The sequence below is a fragment of the Pongo pygmaeus genome, chromosome 21, assembly GCF_028885625.2.
Source record: "Pongo pygmaeus isolate AG05252 chromosome 21, NHGRI_mPonPyg2-v2.0_pri, whole genome shotgun sequence".
In the NCBI taxonomy this organism is placed as follows: Eukaryota; Metazoa; Chordata; class Mammalia; order Primates; family Hominidae; genus Pongo; species Pongo pygmaeus.
This window is the reverse complement of record NC_072394.2, coordinates 39,115,877-39,130,234: the sequence shown is the minus strand read 5'-3', so window position 1 is coordinate 39,130,234 and position 14,358 is coordinate 39,115,877. Positions and strand designations below refer to the sequence as shown.

At 43.1% G+C, this 14,358-nt stretch overlaps 1 protein-coding gene across 6 annotated transcripts in view; it reads left to right on the top strand.

Annotated features, from left to right (window-relative positions):
* NDRG3 (NDRG family member 3) overlaps nucleotides 1–14,358 on the top strand; it is a 90,374-nt gene that overhangs the window by 49,251 nt on the left and 26,765 nt on the right. For all 6 annotated transcript variants that reach the window (XM_054467243.2, XM_054467244.2, XM_063659235.1 and 3 more), the window contains 4 exons: nucleotides 6,571–6,676; nucleotides 7,738–7,858; nucleotides 10,880–10,942; nucleotides 12,774–12,834. In XM_054467243.2, the coding sequence (XP_054323218.1) occupies nucleotides 6,571–6,676; nucleotides 7,738–7,858; nucleotides 10,880–10,942; nucleotides 12,774–12,834 (351 nt within the window). The remainder of the gene's footprint in view (nucleotides 1–6,570; nucleotides 6,677–7,737; nucleotides 7,859–10,879; nucleotides 10,943–12,773; nucleotides 12,835–14,358) is intronic.

Here is a 14,358-nt window from a genome sequence, read left to right as displayed (position 1 = left end):
CCCATCTCTATTAAAAATACAAAATTAGCCAGGTGTGGGGATGCACGCCTGTAATCCCAGCTACTTGGGAGGCTGAGGCAGGAGAATCACTTGAACTGGGGAGGCAGAGGTTGCAGTGAGCCGAGATCACACCATTGCATTCCAGCCTGGGCAACAAGAGTGAAACTCCATCTCAAAAAAAAACAAAGTTGAAGGCCAGCCTGGGCTATCAGGGGAACCAGTCCCCAGTATTTCAATGTAGGTTCTTTTCTATTTTCCCTGAGTGTTGGCCGGTCTGAGAAATAAAGGGAAAGAGTACAAAAGAGAAATTTTAAAGCTGGGTGTCCGGGGGAGACATCACATGTCCGCAGGTTCCATGATGCCCCCGAGCCGTAAAACCAGCAAGTTTTTATTAGCGATTTTCAAAGGGGAGGGAGTGTACGAATAGGGTGTGGGTCACAGAGATCATATACTTTAAGGGCAATAAAATATCGCAAGGCAAATGGGTAGGGCAAGGTCACAAGGCCAGGTCGAAACTAGAATTGCTGATGAAGTTTCATGTCCCACTGTGCATACATTGTCATTGATAAACATCTTAACAGGGTTCAAGAGCAGAGAACTGGTCTGACTAGAATTCGCCAGGCTGGAATTTCCTAATCCTAGCAAGCCTGCGGGCGCTGCAGGAGACCAGGACGTGTTTCATCCCTATCTACAACTGCATAAGGCAGACACTCCCACAGTGGCCATTTTAGAGGTCCCCCCCACGCCCCAGGAATGCCTTCTTTTCCCAGGGCTGTTAATTATTAATATTCCTTACTGGGGAAAGAATTCAGCGATATTTCTCTTACCCGTTTTTGGCAGTAAGAGAAATATGGCTCTGTCCTGCCCAGCTCCCAGGCAGTCAGACCTAATGGTTATCTCCCTTGTTCCCTTGAACATCACTGTTATCCTGTTCTTTTTTCAAGGTGCCCAGATTTCATATTGTTCAAACACACATGCTTTACGAACAATTTGTGCAGTTAACACAATCATCACAGGGTCCTGAGGCGACATACATCCTCAGCTTACGAAGATGACGGCATTAAGGGATTAAAGTAAGGACAGGCATAGGAAATTATGAGTATTGATTGGGGAAGTGATAAATGTCCATGAAATCTTCACAATTTATGTTCAGAGATTACAGTAAAGACCGGCATAAGAAATTATAAAAGTATTAATTTGGAGAACTAACAAATGTCCATGAAATCTTCACAATTTATGTTCTTCTGTCACGGCTTCAGCAGGTCCCTCCGTTTGGGGTCCCTGACTTCCCGCAACACTGGGCAATATGGTGAAACCTCGTGCTACAAACAGTACAAAAATTAGCCGAGCATGGTGGCATGCATCTATGGTCCCAGCTATTTGAGAGGCTGAGGTGGGAGAATCACTTGAGCCCGAGAGGTGGAGAATGCAGTAAGTTGAGATCACGCTACTGTACTCCACCCTGGGTGACAGAATGAGACCTTGTCTCAAAAAAAAAAAGGAAAATAAAAATAAAAGGCCTGGAAAGCCATGAAGCTGAAAACAATAAATTTCTGCCGAAGAAAACTGTGTATAGATGTTGTATATGACTTCACAGGATTTACAACAAAGCCAATCAAGGATCATTACAGAGATTATTAATATGACCAAAAAAAGGTGGGTCATAGGATGAAGGGTTTCAAGGTATGGATTTTGGAGAAATTTAAGAGCTAGTAGACACCACACCAGAGTAATTAGCAGAAGACAACTTGATGGAGATGAATGCTTCTGAACCAGTGCCAGGCAATGAGGAATATGTAGAAGAAGCAGTGCCAGAAAACAAATTGACATTAGACAGCCTGGCAGAAGGGTTCCAGTTATTCAAGACTGCTTTTCACTTCTTTTATGTCAGGAACTATTCTGTGATACGCACACTTTAAAGTAAACAGTGGAAGAAGGATTGGTACTATATAGCAACATTTTTAGAAAAATGAGAGCATAAAAAGTCAGACAAATTACCATGTAAAGTTACATCAAGTGTGCCTGCCTCCCCTTTCACCTCTTCCACCTCTTCCTTCTTTGCCACCCTTGAGATGGCAAGACCAACCCCTCCTGTTCCTCCTCGTCCTCAGCCTACTCAACAAGATAACAAGGATGAAGACCTTTATGATGATCCACTTCCACTTAATGAACAGTAAATATATTTTCTCTGCCTTACGATTTTCTTAACATTTTCTTTTCTTTAGCTTACTTTATTGTAAGAATACAGTATATCAGTGGTCCTCAACCTTTCTGGCACCAGTGGTCGGTTTTGTGGAAGACAATTTTTCCACATACTTAGGATGGTTTTGGGATGATTCAAGCACATTACATTTATTGTGCACTTTCTATTATTACATTGTAATATATAATGAAATAATTATGCAACTCACCATAATGTAGAATCAGTTGGAGCCCTGAGCTTGTTTTCCTGCAACTAGCTGGTCCCATGTGGGGGTAATGGGAGACAGTGATAGATCATCAGGCATTAGATTCTCATAAGGAGCACACAACCTAGATCTCTTGCATGCTTAGTTCACAATAGGGTTCATGCTCCTGTGAGAATCTGATGTCACTGCTGATCTGACAGGAGGTGGAGCTCAGGCAGTGCAATGGGCAGTGGCTCTTAAGATAGATGAAGCTTTGCTCTTACCTGCCACTCACCTCCTCCTGTGCGGCTCGGTTCCTAAGAGGGCACAGACTGATACCAGGCTGTGGCCCAGGTGTTGGGGACCCCTGCAGTATATAATATAACATACAAAATATGTGTTAGTTAGCTATTCATGTTATCAGTAAGGCTTCTGGTCAATAGTAGGTTATTAGTAGTTAAGTTTTGGGGGCGTCAAAAGTTATATGTGGATTTTTGACTACACAGTGGGTTGGCACCACTAACCCTTGTGTTGTTTGAGGGTCACCCGTACATCTCTGCACATGTTGTTTTGTGTATATGACCATGTTTGATAGTTTATTTAGAATATATATATATATATATTTTTTTTTTTTTTGGAGACAGGGTCTTGCTGTCACCCAGGCTAGAGTACAGTATTGTGATCATAGCTAACTGCAGCCTTAACCTCCCGGGCTCAAGCCATTCTCCTGCCTCAGCCTCCCGAATAGTTGGGATTACTGGCACATGCCATCACACCTGGCTAATGTTTTTATTTTTTTGTAGATATGCGGTCTCGCTATGTTGCCAGGGCTGGTCTCGAACTCCTGGGCTCAAGCGATCCTCTCACCTCAGCCTCCCAAAGTGCTGCGATTACTGGCGTGAGCCACCACCACTGCCTTGGTTAAGATCCTTTAGGGGTATAAGGTGCAAACCCACCCAATATAGCTTAAACCAGAGGCAATCCAGGGATGTCTCAGAATTTACAAATACATACAGCTAGCACCAGAAATCTAAGACCCCAGCCTTAGATTATATCTATATGTAAAATTGCTGTAGGGTAAAATTGCTGTAGGGTAGACACCTCTTAACTTTACTAGAAATTACCAAAGTGTTCTCCCGGTAGTTGTTCCAGTTTATATGCCTTACCAACAGTATATGTTGATTCTTGTGGGGCACGGTGGCTCATGCCTGTAATCCCAGCACTTTGAGAGGCCGAGGCAGGTGGATCACTTGAGGTCAGGAGTTCGAGACCAGCCTGGACAACATGGTGAAACCCCATCTCTACTAAAAATACAAAAATTAGTGGGGCTTGGTGGTTCTCACCTGTAGTCCCAGCTACTTGGGAGACTGAGGCAGGAGAATTGCTTGAACCTGGGAAGTGAAGGTTGCAGTGAGCTGAGATCGTGCCACTGCACTCCAGCCTGGGTGGCTGATAGAGTAAGACTCCGTCTCAAAAACAAAACAAAACGAAAAAAACAGTATATGTTGGTTCTTAGTTATTTCTCTGCATCCTGGCCACCACTTGGCATTATCTGACTTTACATTTTTGCCATTCTGGTATGTATGAAATAGTATTTTATTGAATTTAATTTCCATTTTCCTGTCTGTTTAGTGAAGGTAATGTCTTCTTACTTTTCTATCGTAGCACCCTATTTGTTTCTTTTATAGCACCTATCACAAGCTATTATTATGGGTGGATTTGTTTCTGTGTTTATTGTGTGCCTCCCTATCTAGTAAGTCTGACATTACTGTAAGAGAAATACAGAAATAGGAAGTTATTTCTTTATCTTCCTCCTATCCAAACCTTATGCTTTATTTATTATATTTTTTTGAGACAGAGTCTCACTCTTTCACCCAGGCTGGAGTGCAATGGTATCACAATCTCGGCTCACTGCAACCTCCGCCTCCCGGGTTCAAGCGATTCTTCTGCCTCACCCTCCCAAGTAGCTGAGATTACAGGCACCTGCCATCATGCCTGGCTAATTTTTGTATTTTTGTAGAGACAGAGTTTCACCATGTTAGACAGGCTGGTCTTGAACTCCTGACCTCAGATGATCTGCCTGCCTCGGCCTCCCAAAGTGCTGGGATTACAGGCATGAGCCACCGCGCCTGGCCTATACTTTATTAGCCAGTTCACAGTACCTGATTCTAGTCTTCATTTCTTATGTTCATTTTTCAAGGCTTTGAATAGACTTGACTAGGAGGTAGTAGTAATAGAAAATAACAGAAATATTGAGTCACACATGGTTTGATTTGATAGGGATGGCTATCGGCTCCAGCCTAGGGCCTGTAATTGAGATACACTGATGTCCAGTTAGCTTAAGATTGTCTTCTGGGGCCCACATCAGAGAAGAAACCAAAGCTCTGATGAGGTTCATTATTAGGAAATTAAACTGGAAGCCCTTTGCCTTTTTTGGGATTCTCATTGACAGAGTTAATCTTGTCTTACCTAATGTAAGACTTTGTGAGATAGATACAGGCTTCATCAACAGAAATTCACTAGGCTAGGAATGGTAATTTTTTTATTTTTGAGAAATATAAAACTTGAGCACGACTAGAATAAATCTCAGTTAACTTTTCAGTAGTCCCTTTTTTTTTTCCACCCAACCACTCTTAGTGCAGCATCTACTCTCAGCAGCTCGGTGCATCTTTTGTCTGCTTTATTCAGTTCCTGAGCTTTGCTCTGGCTACATCTTTAACTTATTGGCTTGGTTAAGATCTTTTAGGAGTAGAGGGTACAAACTCACCCAATATAGCTTAAACCAGAGGCAATCCAGGGATGTCTTAGAACTTACAAGTATACACAGCTAGCACCAGAAATTAGAGTAGTGGAAATGCCTACTAAAATCTCCCAAGTTGATTCCTCTTTTCAAGAGGAGAGCCAAGCTGAAGTTAGACTCTCTTAGTTCCAATTACAGGCCAGGCGCGGTGGCTCACGTCTGTAATCTCAGCACTTTGGGAGGCGGAGGTGGGTGGATCACGAGGTCAGGAGATCGAGACCATCCTGGCTAACATAGTGAAACCTTGTCTCTACTAAAAATACAAAAAATTAGCTGGGCGTGGTGGCAGCACCTGTAGTCCCAGCTACTTGGGAGGCTGAGCGAGGAGAATGGTGTGAACCCAGGAGGCGGAGATTTCAGTGAGCCGAGATAGCGCCACTGTACTCTAGCCTGGATGACAGAGCGAGACTCCGTCTCAAAAAAAAAAAAAAACAAAAAACTCTTAGTTCCAATTACAAATACCTAGGGAAAGGTGCTGACCCAGCCTGGGCCAGATGCCTCCCTGACTCCAGTAAGCTGTGGCTGTAAGTTTATGTTCCACAAACACAGTAGCCAAGACCCACCCCTGTAACGTGTGGATGACACAGAAGGACAGCTCCCAGGAAAGAAGAGATCCTAGGCAGATACACCCATAGGTGTCTGGTGAAATTATCTACTGAAATTAATTATAAATTATCTAAACATGTGTTCAGAAGCTCCAAAACCTCTGACTTTTTACCCAGCAACTTCTTCATATCTTCCATTTCCTTTTTTCCCCACAAGTCTTACCTGGCTCCTTACCCAATTTGCTGATTTCCTTTCCATAGCCCATTGCAAATGTATTCTCAACAGATCCCTGGGCTCGTAAGTGAGCTTTGGAGATAACAAGGTGTGTTTTGCTCCCTATTTATTTTTCTGGAAGAATTGGAAAGTAGGAATATTATGTATACTCTAGCATCTCTCTGGTATGCATTTATTTTATTTTATTTTATTTTTTGAGACGAAGTCTTGCTCTGTCACCAGGCTAGAGTACAGTAGCACGATCTCGGCTCACTGTAATCTCTGCCTCCCAGGTTCAAGTGATTCTCCAGCCTCAGCCTCCTGAGTAGCTGGGATTACGTGCGTGTGCCACCATGCCTGGCTGATTTTTTATTTTTAGTAAAGACAGGGTTTCATCATGTTGGCCAGGCTGATCTCAAAGTCCTGACCTCAAGTGATCCGCCCACCTCGGCCTCCCAAAGTGCTGGGATTACAGGTGTGAACCACCACGCCCAGCCACATGTAATTTATTAATGCGTCCTGCCCAAGCTAGTGGGAAATGGCAGTAAAGCAGGTATTGTGAAACTTTGGCAACTTGGGAAGTTCATTCTGCTTTTTCTGAGAACTTACATTCTCTTGTTACAGGAACATGACATAGAAACAACTCATGGTATGGTCCACGTCACTATAAGAGGCTTACCCAAAGGAAACAGACCAGTTATACTTACGTATCATGACATTGGACTCAACCGTATGTATTTTATTTTACACCTTCCCTTCTTATCATACTTGGTCTTTGTATATTAAAAACCAAACAACAATATTCTAATAGAGCAGAGGTTTTCCCCTCTCTGTGGTAACTTTCCCTCCTTGTTCCTACATTTGTTAATGGTATAAAGTTCCTGGGAAGTGTGCAGGGGAATGTATTCTGGGGATACTGGAATCACATCTCGCCTTCATGTCTGCTAAAGGATTGCAGATTATACAATGAACTGCTTGAGAAAGTAGAACTGAAATCCATGTTTTCAAGCCTGTACTTTTTTTTTTTTTTTTTAATGTTTCAGGTTAGAAAATTCAGAGTTGGAACTTAACTTTGTTGTGAGCTCTTCAATGAATTAGTAAGAATTCTTGCTAGAGCCTGTCACCAGTGACTTTAAGCGGACTTTTCTAGATGGTAGTGTAAGATTCTGGCCCCAGCCATAGACACACAGAGTCTGCATACGTGTGTTTTCTTTCACACTGCTCTGGCTTTCATAGATGCCCTGCATTTGAGGCCACAGTTGAGTGTTAAAGCTTTTGTAGCTGCCTTGGCATGAGAAGTGATTTAAGCAGGTATACAAAGAGGGTAGAAGTGGAAGCAGCAGCCCCTCCCTGCACCCTGGCAATTTTGCCAAGAGACAAACTCCCATGTGGTGAATGTGAACAGCTCAGGACATTCACTCTACCTGTGCTCTTGGGGTATAATCAGTGTCTGTTTGTAAGATAGAGGAATAATGTCCATGAGAAATGACAGCATTATGGGTGTAAGATTATTTTGTGCAATAATTGGAAACCACCAAATATTAACAAAGTAATTTCTACTTTGCAGACATTATTTAGAATTAAGAATTGTTTTCAATATGTATCTCAATATAAGATGTCTTATATTCAGCCTTTAGGGCAGCTTGAATCAGACAGATGTTCAGACACCTCACTTTGGTGGAATGGTGGTTAAAAAGCAGGGAAAGAAGGTGATAATAGGCATTGACTGAGTAGAGGAAAATTGGGGCGATATGGACAGCCTGTGACTTATGGGTATTTTTATTCTTACAGATAAATCCTGTTTCAATGCATTCTTTAACTTTGAGGATATGCAAGAGATCACCCAGCACTTTGCTGTCTGTCATGTGGATGCCCCAGGCCAGCAGGAAGGTGCACCCTCTTTCCCAACAGGGTAAGGCCACAAAAAGATCATCTGGGAGACGTGCACTCAGTAGAGCAACTGGCTGAGCTCCAATGGGAGAAGTGGTGTTTGCTTCCCTTTGATTTTATTACAGTCTATAGGTTATGCTTATTGACCAACCATCCTCATATTTTCTCTCCTTGGGCTGAGAGGACTGTTATGTACAGTTTTTTGGGGGAAACTGTGTGTTTTCCCATATCCAGGAATGGCTCTCCATAGCAGGCACCTGCTTTCCTGTAATCTCAAGGCATAAGTGTCTGGAACATCTACTCCTCACTGTCTTTATCTTGCCCTTCCTTATCTGTTTGAAAGCTGTCATTTTTTAGCCAGACGTGGTGACTCACACCTATAATCCCAGCACTTTGGGAGGCCAAGGCAGGAGGATTGCTTGAGCCCCGGAGTTCAAGACCAGCCTGGATAACATAGGAATACCTTGTCTCTACAAAAAATTTAAAAATTAGCCAGCCAGGCATGGTGGCGTTCACCTGTGGTCCCGTCTGCTTGGGAGGCTGTGGTGGGAGGATCACTTGAGCCCAGGGGATTGAGGCTGCAGTGCCTGGATGGCTGAGCAAGACCCTGTCCCCAGAAAGAAAACAAACAAACAAAAAAAAACTGTGATTTTTGTGTCCTTCCTCAAAACTCCCAACTACCTACGCCCAAATTCAGATCCCTCTGAGCTTTCCTGGGAGCATCTCCCTATCCTTAGCTCTCAAACTAGTAATGGAAATTTGACTATCTGTTTAACTATTTATTCTGAGAGGCTGTCCTGGCAGATAGAGGTGTGGGGTGATTGATTGGCTTTGGCACTCTCAGCTTCCTCCTACGTCTGCTTCGCAGGGCAGAGTTACAGGCTCCCTACCTGTTTGTTCCCTGGACGGGGTGCTTATTGAGAAGACCTTAGGAGGAGTGAGCACACACTCTGTGGAATGCTAATTCATCCCCTCTCCTTTCACTCATCTCCAGAGCTGCCTTTGGCCAGTGACTGCTGGGAAATAGACAATTGCAGACAAATAATAGCTAATATTTAAATAGTACTCAAACTGTGTTCCAGACCCTGCTTTAAATGCTTTACATTTGTTAACTCATTTACTCCTCACAACCCTATAGGATAAGTTTACTATTATTCCCATTTTATAAGTAAGGAAACTGAGGCCCAGAAAAATTAAGTAACATGGCTAACATTACATAACAAATAAGTGGCAGAGCTAAGATTTGAACCCAGACAGTCTGGTGCCAGAATCTGACTCTAAAATGCAAATTGGCCAGTGGTCAGTTTATATCCAACAAGATTTGGATCCAGTTCCTTTTTTCTATTTTGTGGACAAATGGTTCCACAGCACACCATCCCTTAAGTGTTCAGGCAGAGGCAGGCTGACTTCCCTGTCAGATGTAGAACAGATCCTGCCTCAAAAATAAGTGGTCATCGTAGGATCAATTCCATCTTCAATTCTGTAATACTTTTTTTTTTTCTTGAGATAGGATAGTGCTTTGTTTCCCAGGCTGAAGTACAGTGGTGTGATCATGGCTCACTGCAGCCTCAACCTCCTGGGCTCAAGTGATCCTCCCATCTCAGCCTCCCTACTAGCTGGGACTACAAGTTTGTGCCAACACGCCTGGCTAATTATTGTTATTTTCTGTAGAGACAGGGTTTTGCCCTGTTGCTCAGGCTGGTCTCAAACTCCTGGGCTTAAGCAATCTGCTTGCCTCAGCCTCTGAAAGTGTTGGGATTACAGGCGTGAGCCAACGCTCCCAGTCGGATGCTTACTACTTTTCTAGGAATTCTGATCTGGGTCTGTTCCTGGGCCTGCTCGAACATCTTAGGATCAGATGGTTCATATTATGAACCAAATTCAAATACAATAAAATAACCATGCCAGACACAGTGGCTCACACCTGTAGTTCTAGCACTTTGTTAGGCTGAGGTAGGAGGATCACCTGAGGCCAGGAATTCAAGACCAGCCCTGGCAACATAGCGAGACTCCATCTCTACAAAAAATTGAAAAATTAGCCAGGCATGGTGGCATGCACCTGTAGTCCCAGCTACTCAGGAGCCTGAGGCAGGAGGATAGCTTGAGCCCAGGAGTTCAAGGTTACAGTGAGCTATGATTTCACTACTACACTCCAGCCTGGGTGACAGAGTGCGACCATGTCTCTTAAAAAATTAATAATAATAATAATAATAATAATAAATTTTTAAAAATAACTATGTTATTCTATGCCTAAGTGAAACAAATAAGCATTCATGCTAAGGGTTTGTAACTGTGTGCCCATACCTAGAAAAGCTTTATTTTTGCATTTAGTTGCCTAAATATAGCAGTAGACCAAGACCCACTTTCTGAGTTGACTCTTACTGCCGGAGGTTTACTGAGCCTGGACTCCAACTGAAGAGATTGTTAGAGGTTTGGAAATACCCTAAGAGAGAACCATGTTACTAGTTCTTTTCATGTGGCACCCTCTGGTCCCAAGGGCTGCTTGTTAGGATATAGAAACAGTGGATTATTTTACTTTCTCCTTAGCATGGCAGTTGTAGAGAGTTACACAATATGCCACAATCATTTTCAGGTACCACATCACCTCCTTTGAGCCTTTGGTAAAAGGAAATGCTTTTATCTAAGACTTTTTTTTTTTTTTTTTTTTTGAGGCGGAGTTTCGCTCTTGTTGCCCAGGCTGGAGTGCAATGGCATGATCTCCGCTCACTGCAACCTCTGCCTCCCGGGTTCAAGCTATTCTCCTGCCTCAGCCTCCCAAGTATCTGGGATTACAGGCATGCACTACCACACCCAGCTAATTTTGTATTTTTAGTAGAGATGAGGTTTCTCCATGTTGGTCAGGCTGGTCTCGAACTCCCAACCTCAGGTGATCTGCCCACCTCGGCGTCCCAAAGTGCTGGGATTATAGGCATGAGCTACTGCGCCCAGCCCTTTATCTAAGACTTCTGTACCTTTCCAGCTGTTCTAGCAACTGGGAATTTTGAGTGCTTTCTAATTCAGGAGATATCCTTCTGGATTGCAGGTATCAGTACCCCACAATGGATGAGCTGGCTGAAATGCTGCCTCCTGTTCTTACCCACCTAAGGTAGGTTCATTCTGCAGTCTTTCATGCAGTTTTTATTGACTTTCTATGGTGAATTCTTTAGTGTGTGTTTCAGAGGATATGATGGTTAGGAAAAATATTGTCACTGTCCTCCTAGAGCTTAGTGGGGTAACAAGTAAGCAAACAAATAATAAAGTTCTATAAAATAAGTCAGTGGGGGTGTTGTGATAGAGAATAAGGGCGGGATCTACATTAGTAAGGCGAGTTAGGGAATTCCTCTCTAGGAAGGTGGCACACACGCTGAGACCTAGAAGATATAAAAATCTACCTTGAGCTGGGCCCAGTGGCAGGAAGATCACTTAACAACAGCAGTTCAAGGCTACAGTGAGTTGTGATCCTACCCCTGCACTCCAGCCTGAGTAACAGTGACACCCTGTATCTAAAAAATAAAAATAAAGCTGTTTAAATTTTTTTAAAAGGGTTCATCTCACTATGAAGAGAATGGTTTGGAGAAGAATCAGAGAGAGAAAGTAGAGAGAACAGTTGAACTATTAACAGTAGTCCAGGCAAGAGATAATGATAGCATGGTACTGGATGCTGCTGTTGGGGGATGATTGAAGTAGATAGTAGTAGATAGATGGATATATTCTGGAGGTAAACTCCACTGACTTGCTGATGGGTTGGATACTGACAGCTACCAAGGATAACTCCCAGGTTTCAGTTATATATATTTATATATGTATGTGTGTGTGTGTGTGTGTGTACATATATGTGTGTGTGTATATATATGTATATACACATATACATATATAGACATATATTTATTTATTTATTTATTTGTTTTGAGATGGAGTCTCACTCCATCACCCAGGCTGGAGTGTAGTGGTGCGATCGCAGCTCACTGCAACCTCTGCCTGCTGGGTTCAAACGATTTTCCTGCCTCAGCTTCCCATTTAGCTGGGATTACAGGCACAGGCCACCACGCCTGGCTAATTTTTTTTGTATTTTTAGTAGAGACGGGGTTTCATCATGTTGGCCAGGCTGATCTCGAACTCCTGACCTTCAGTGATCCACCTGCCTTGGCCTCTCAAAGTCCTGGGATCATAGGTGTGAGCCACTGCCCCCAGCCTGAGTTATATTTTATTTAACCATTAAAACCAACTTGAAAGTAGGTGGTGGGATCCTCGTTTTTTTGTTTTTGTTTTTGTTTTTTGTTTTTTTTGAGACGGAGTCTCACTCTGTCACCCAGGCTGGAGTGCAGTGGCGCAATCTCGGCTCACTGCAAGCTCCACCTTCGGGGTTCACGCCATTCTCCTGCCTCAGCCTCCCGAGTAGCTGGGACTACAGGCGCCCGCCACCACGTCTGGCTAATTTTTTTTGTATTTTTAGTAGAGACGGGGTTTCACCGTGTTAGCCAGGATGGTCTCGATCTCCTGACTTCATGATCCGCTTGCCTCAGCCTTTCCCAAAGTGCTGGGATTACAGGCGTGAGCCACCGCGCCCGGCCTTTGTTTTTTTTTTTTAACAGGCGCACGCCACCATGCCCGGCTAATTTTTTGTATTTTAGTAGAGACAGGGTTTCACCATGTTCGCCAGGATGGTCTTGATCTGCTGACCTCGTGATCCGCCTGCCTTGGCCTCCCAAAGTGCTAGGTTTACAGGCGTAAGCCACTGCGCCCGGCTGAGATCCTTGTTTTATAAATAAGGAACTGAGGCTCAGAAAATTAGAGGAAAGAAAAAAAAACACTTGCCCAAATTCTCACATCTAATAAATATCAGAGCCAGGATTTCAACCCAGGTTGTATGCTTTCAATTATGCAATGCTGCCTGCAAATGAAGTTGACTGTCAGTTGTCGTTATGTCCCATTCACAGCCTGAAAAGCATCATTGGAATTGGAGTTGGAGCTGGAGCTTACATCCTCAGCAGATTTGCAGTAAGTATGTAGAGGATTAGCCTCAACATCCTTGAGGCAGTGCCTGGGTCACAGCTATTACTGCTGTGTTAAATGACCAGGCAGTATTCTGGGCCTTATGTCAGTCTTTCTCTAACTTCTGTCAGCTTTAGATACAGGTTGTATAAAGCCTTGCTTTGTACTTATAATACCTGAAAAATCACAAATGGGGACAGTACGTCATCAATAAAAAGCAAGTCCTAGATGCTGCTTATAATGGAATTTTGTGCAGCCATAATTAAGTTTACGAAAAGCTTTATAATGATACATGGTTTGCATACATTATAATGTTAACCAAAAAGTTAGAATATAGATTGACATAAAGTTTGTCATAGCCATAGGAAAGGACTGGAAGAAAATGTACCAAAAAATATTAATGGATTGATATGTGGTAAGATAATGTGAAATTTTATTTTCTGCTTTTTATAATTTCTCTGCTTATCAAATTTTCTATCGTAAATGTAATCACTGTAGTCAGATAAAAAAAAAAGTAAGCCAGGGGCCGGGCACAGTGGCTCACGCCTGTGATCCTAGCACTTTGGGAGGCCGACACGGGTGGATCACCTGAGGTCAGGAGTTCGAGACCAGCCTGGCCAACATGGTGAAACCCCGTCTCCACTAAAAATACAAAAATTAGCCGGGCATGGTTGTAGGTGCCTGTAATCCCAGCTACTTAGGAGGCTGAGGCAGGATAATTGCATGAATCCTAGAGGCCGAGATTATAGTGAGCCGAGATAGCATCACTGCACCAGCCGGGGCAACAAGAGCGAAACTTTGTCTCAAAAAAAAAAAAAATTAATTAAATTAAATTAAATAAGCTAGAGAGCTAGAGCTCCTATTATAAAATTTTTTTTTTTTTTTTTTTAGATGAAGTCTTGCTGTGTTGCCCAGGCTGGAGTGCAGTGGCGCAATCTTGATTCACTGCAACCTCCGCCTCCTGGGTTTAAGTGATTCTCCTGCCTCAGCCTCCTGAGTAGCTGGGATTACAGGCGCCCACCACCACACCCAGCTAATTTTTGTATTTTTAGTAGACATGGGGTTTCACCATGTTGGTCAGGCTGGTCTCTTAACTCCTGACCTCGTGATCCACCCTCCTCAGCCCCCCAAAGTGCTGAGATTACAGGCATGAGCCACCGTGCCCGTCCAGACATTATTATCATTATTTTTTTTTAATACGTCATCAGTGATAGGAGAGTGTTCTGAGGATGGTATAAACTGTTCAGGTGGTTTCAGAAAAAAAAAACTTTAGAAGCCTCTGTCGAGAACAAAGATATGAGTGTGGAGCAGCCGCTTGTGCCAAGGGCACTTTCCCAATGAGGAAGATCCACCATGAATTGAACAACTGCATATAAATCTTTGCAAGACAAGATAATTTGATAGTAAAATAAGTAATTTAATAGTAAAACCAGAAACTGGTTTCCAGATGCTAAGTCAGATTTCAAGAGCTATTTTTCCATGTTCTCCCTCTTTGTAGTCTTACTTTCAAATGTGAGGCATTAAGGCATG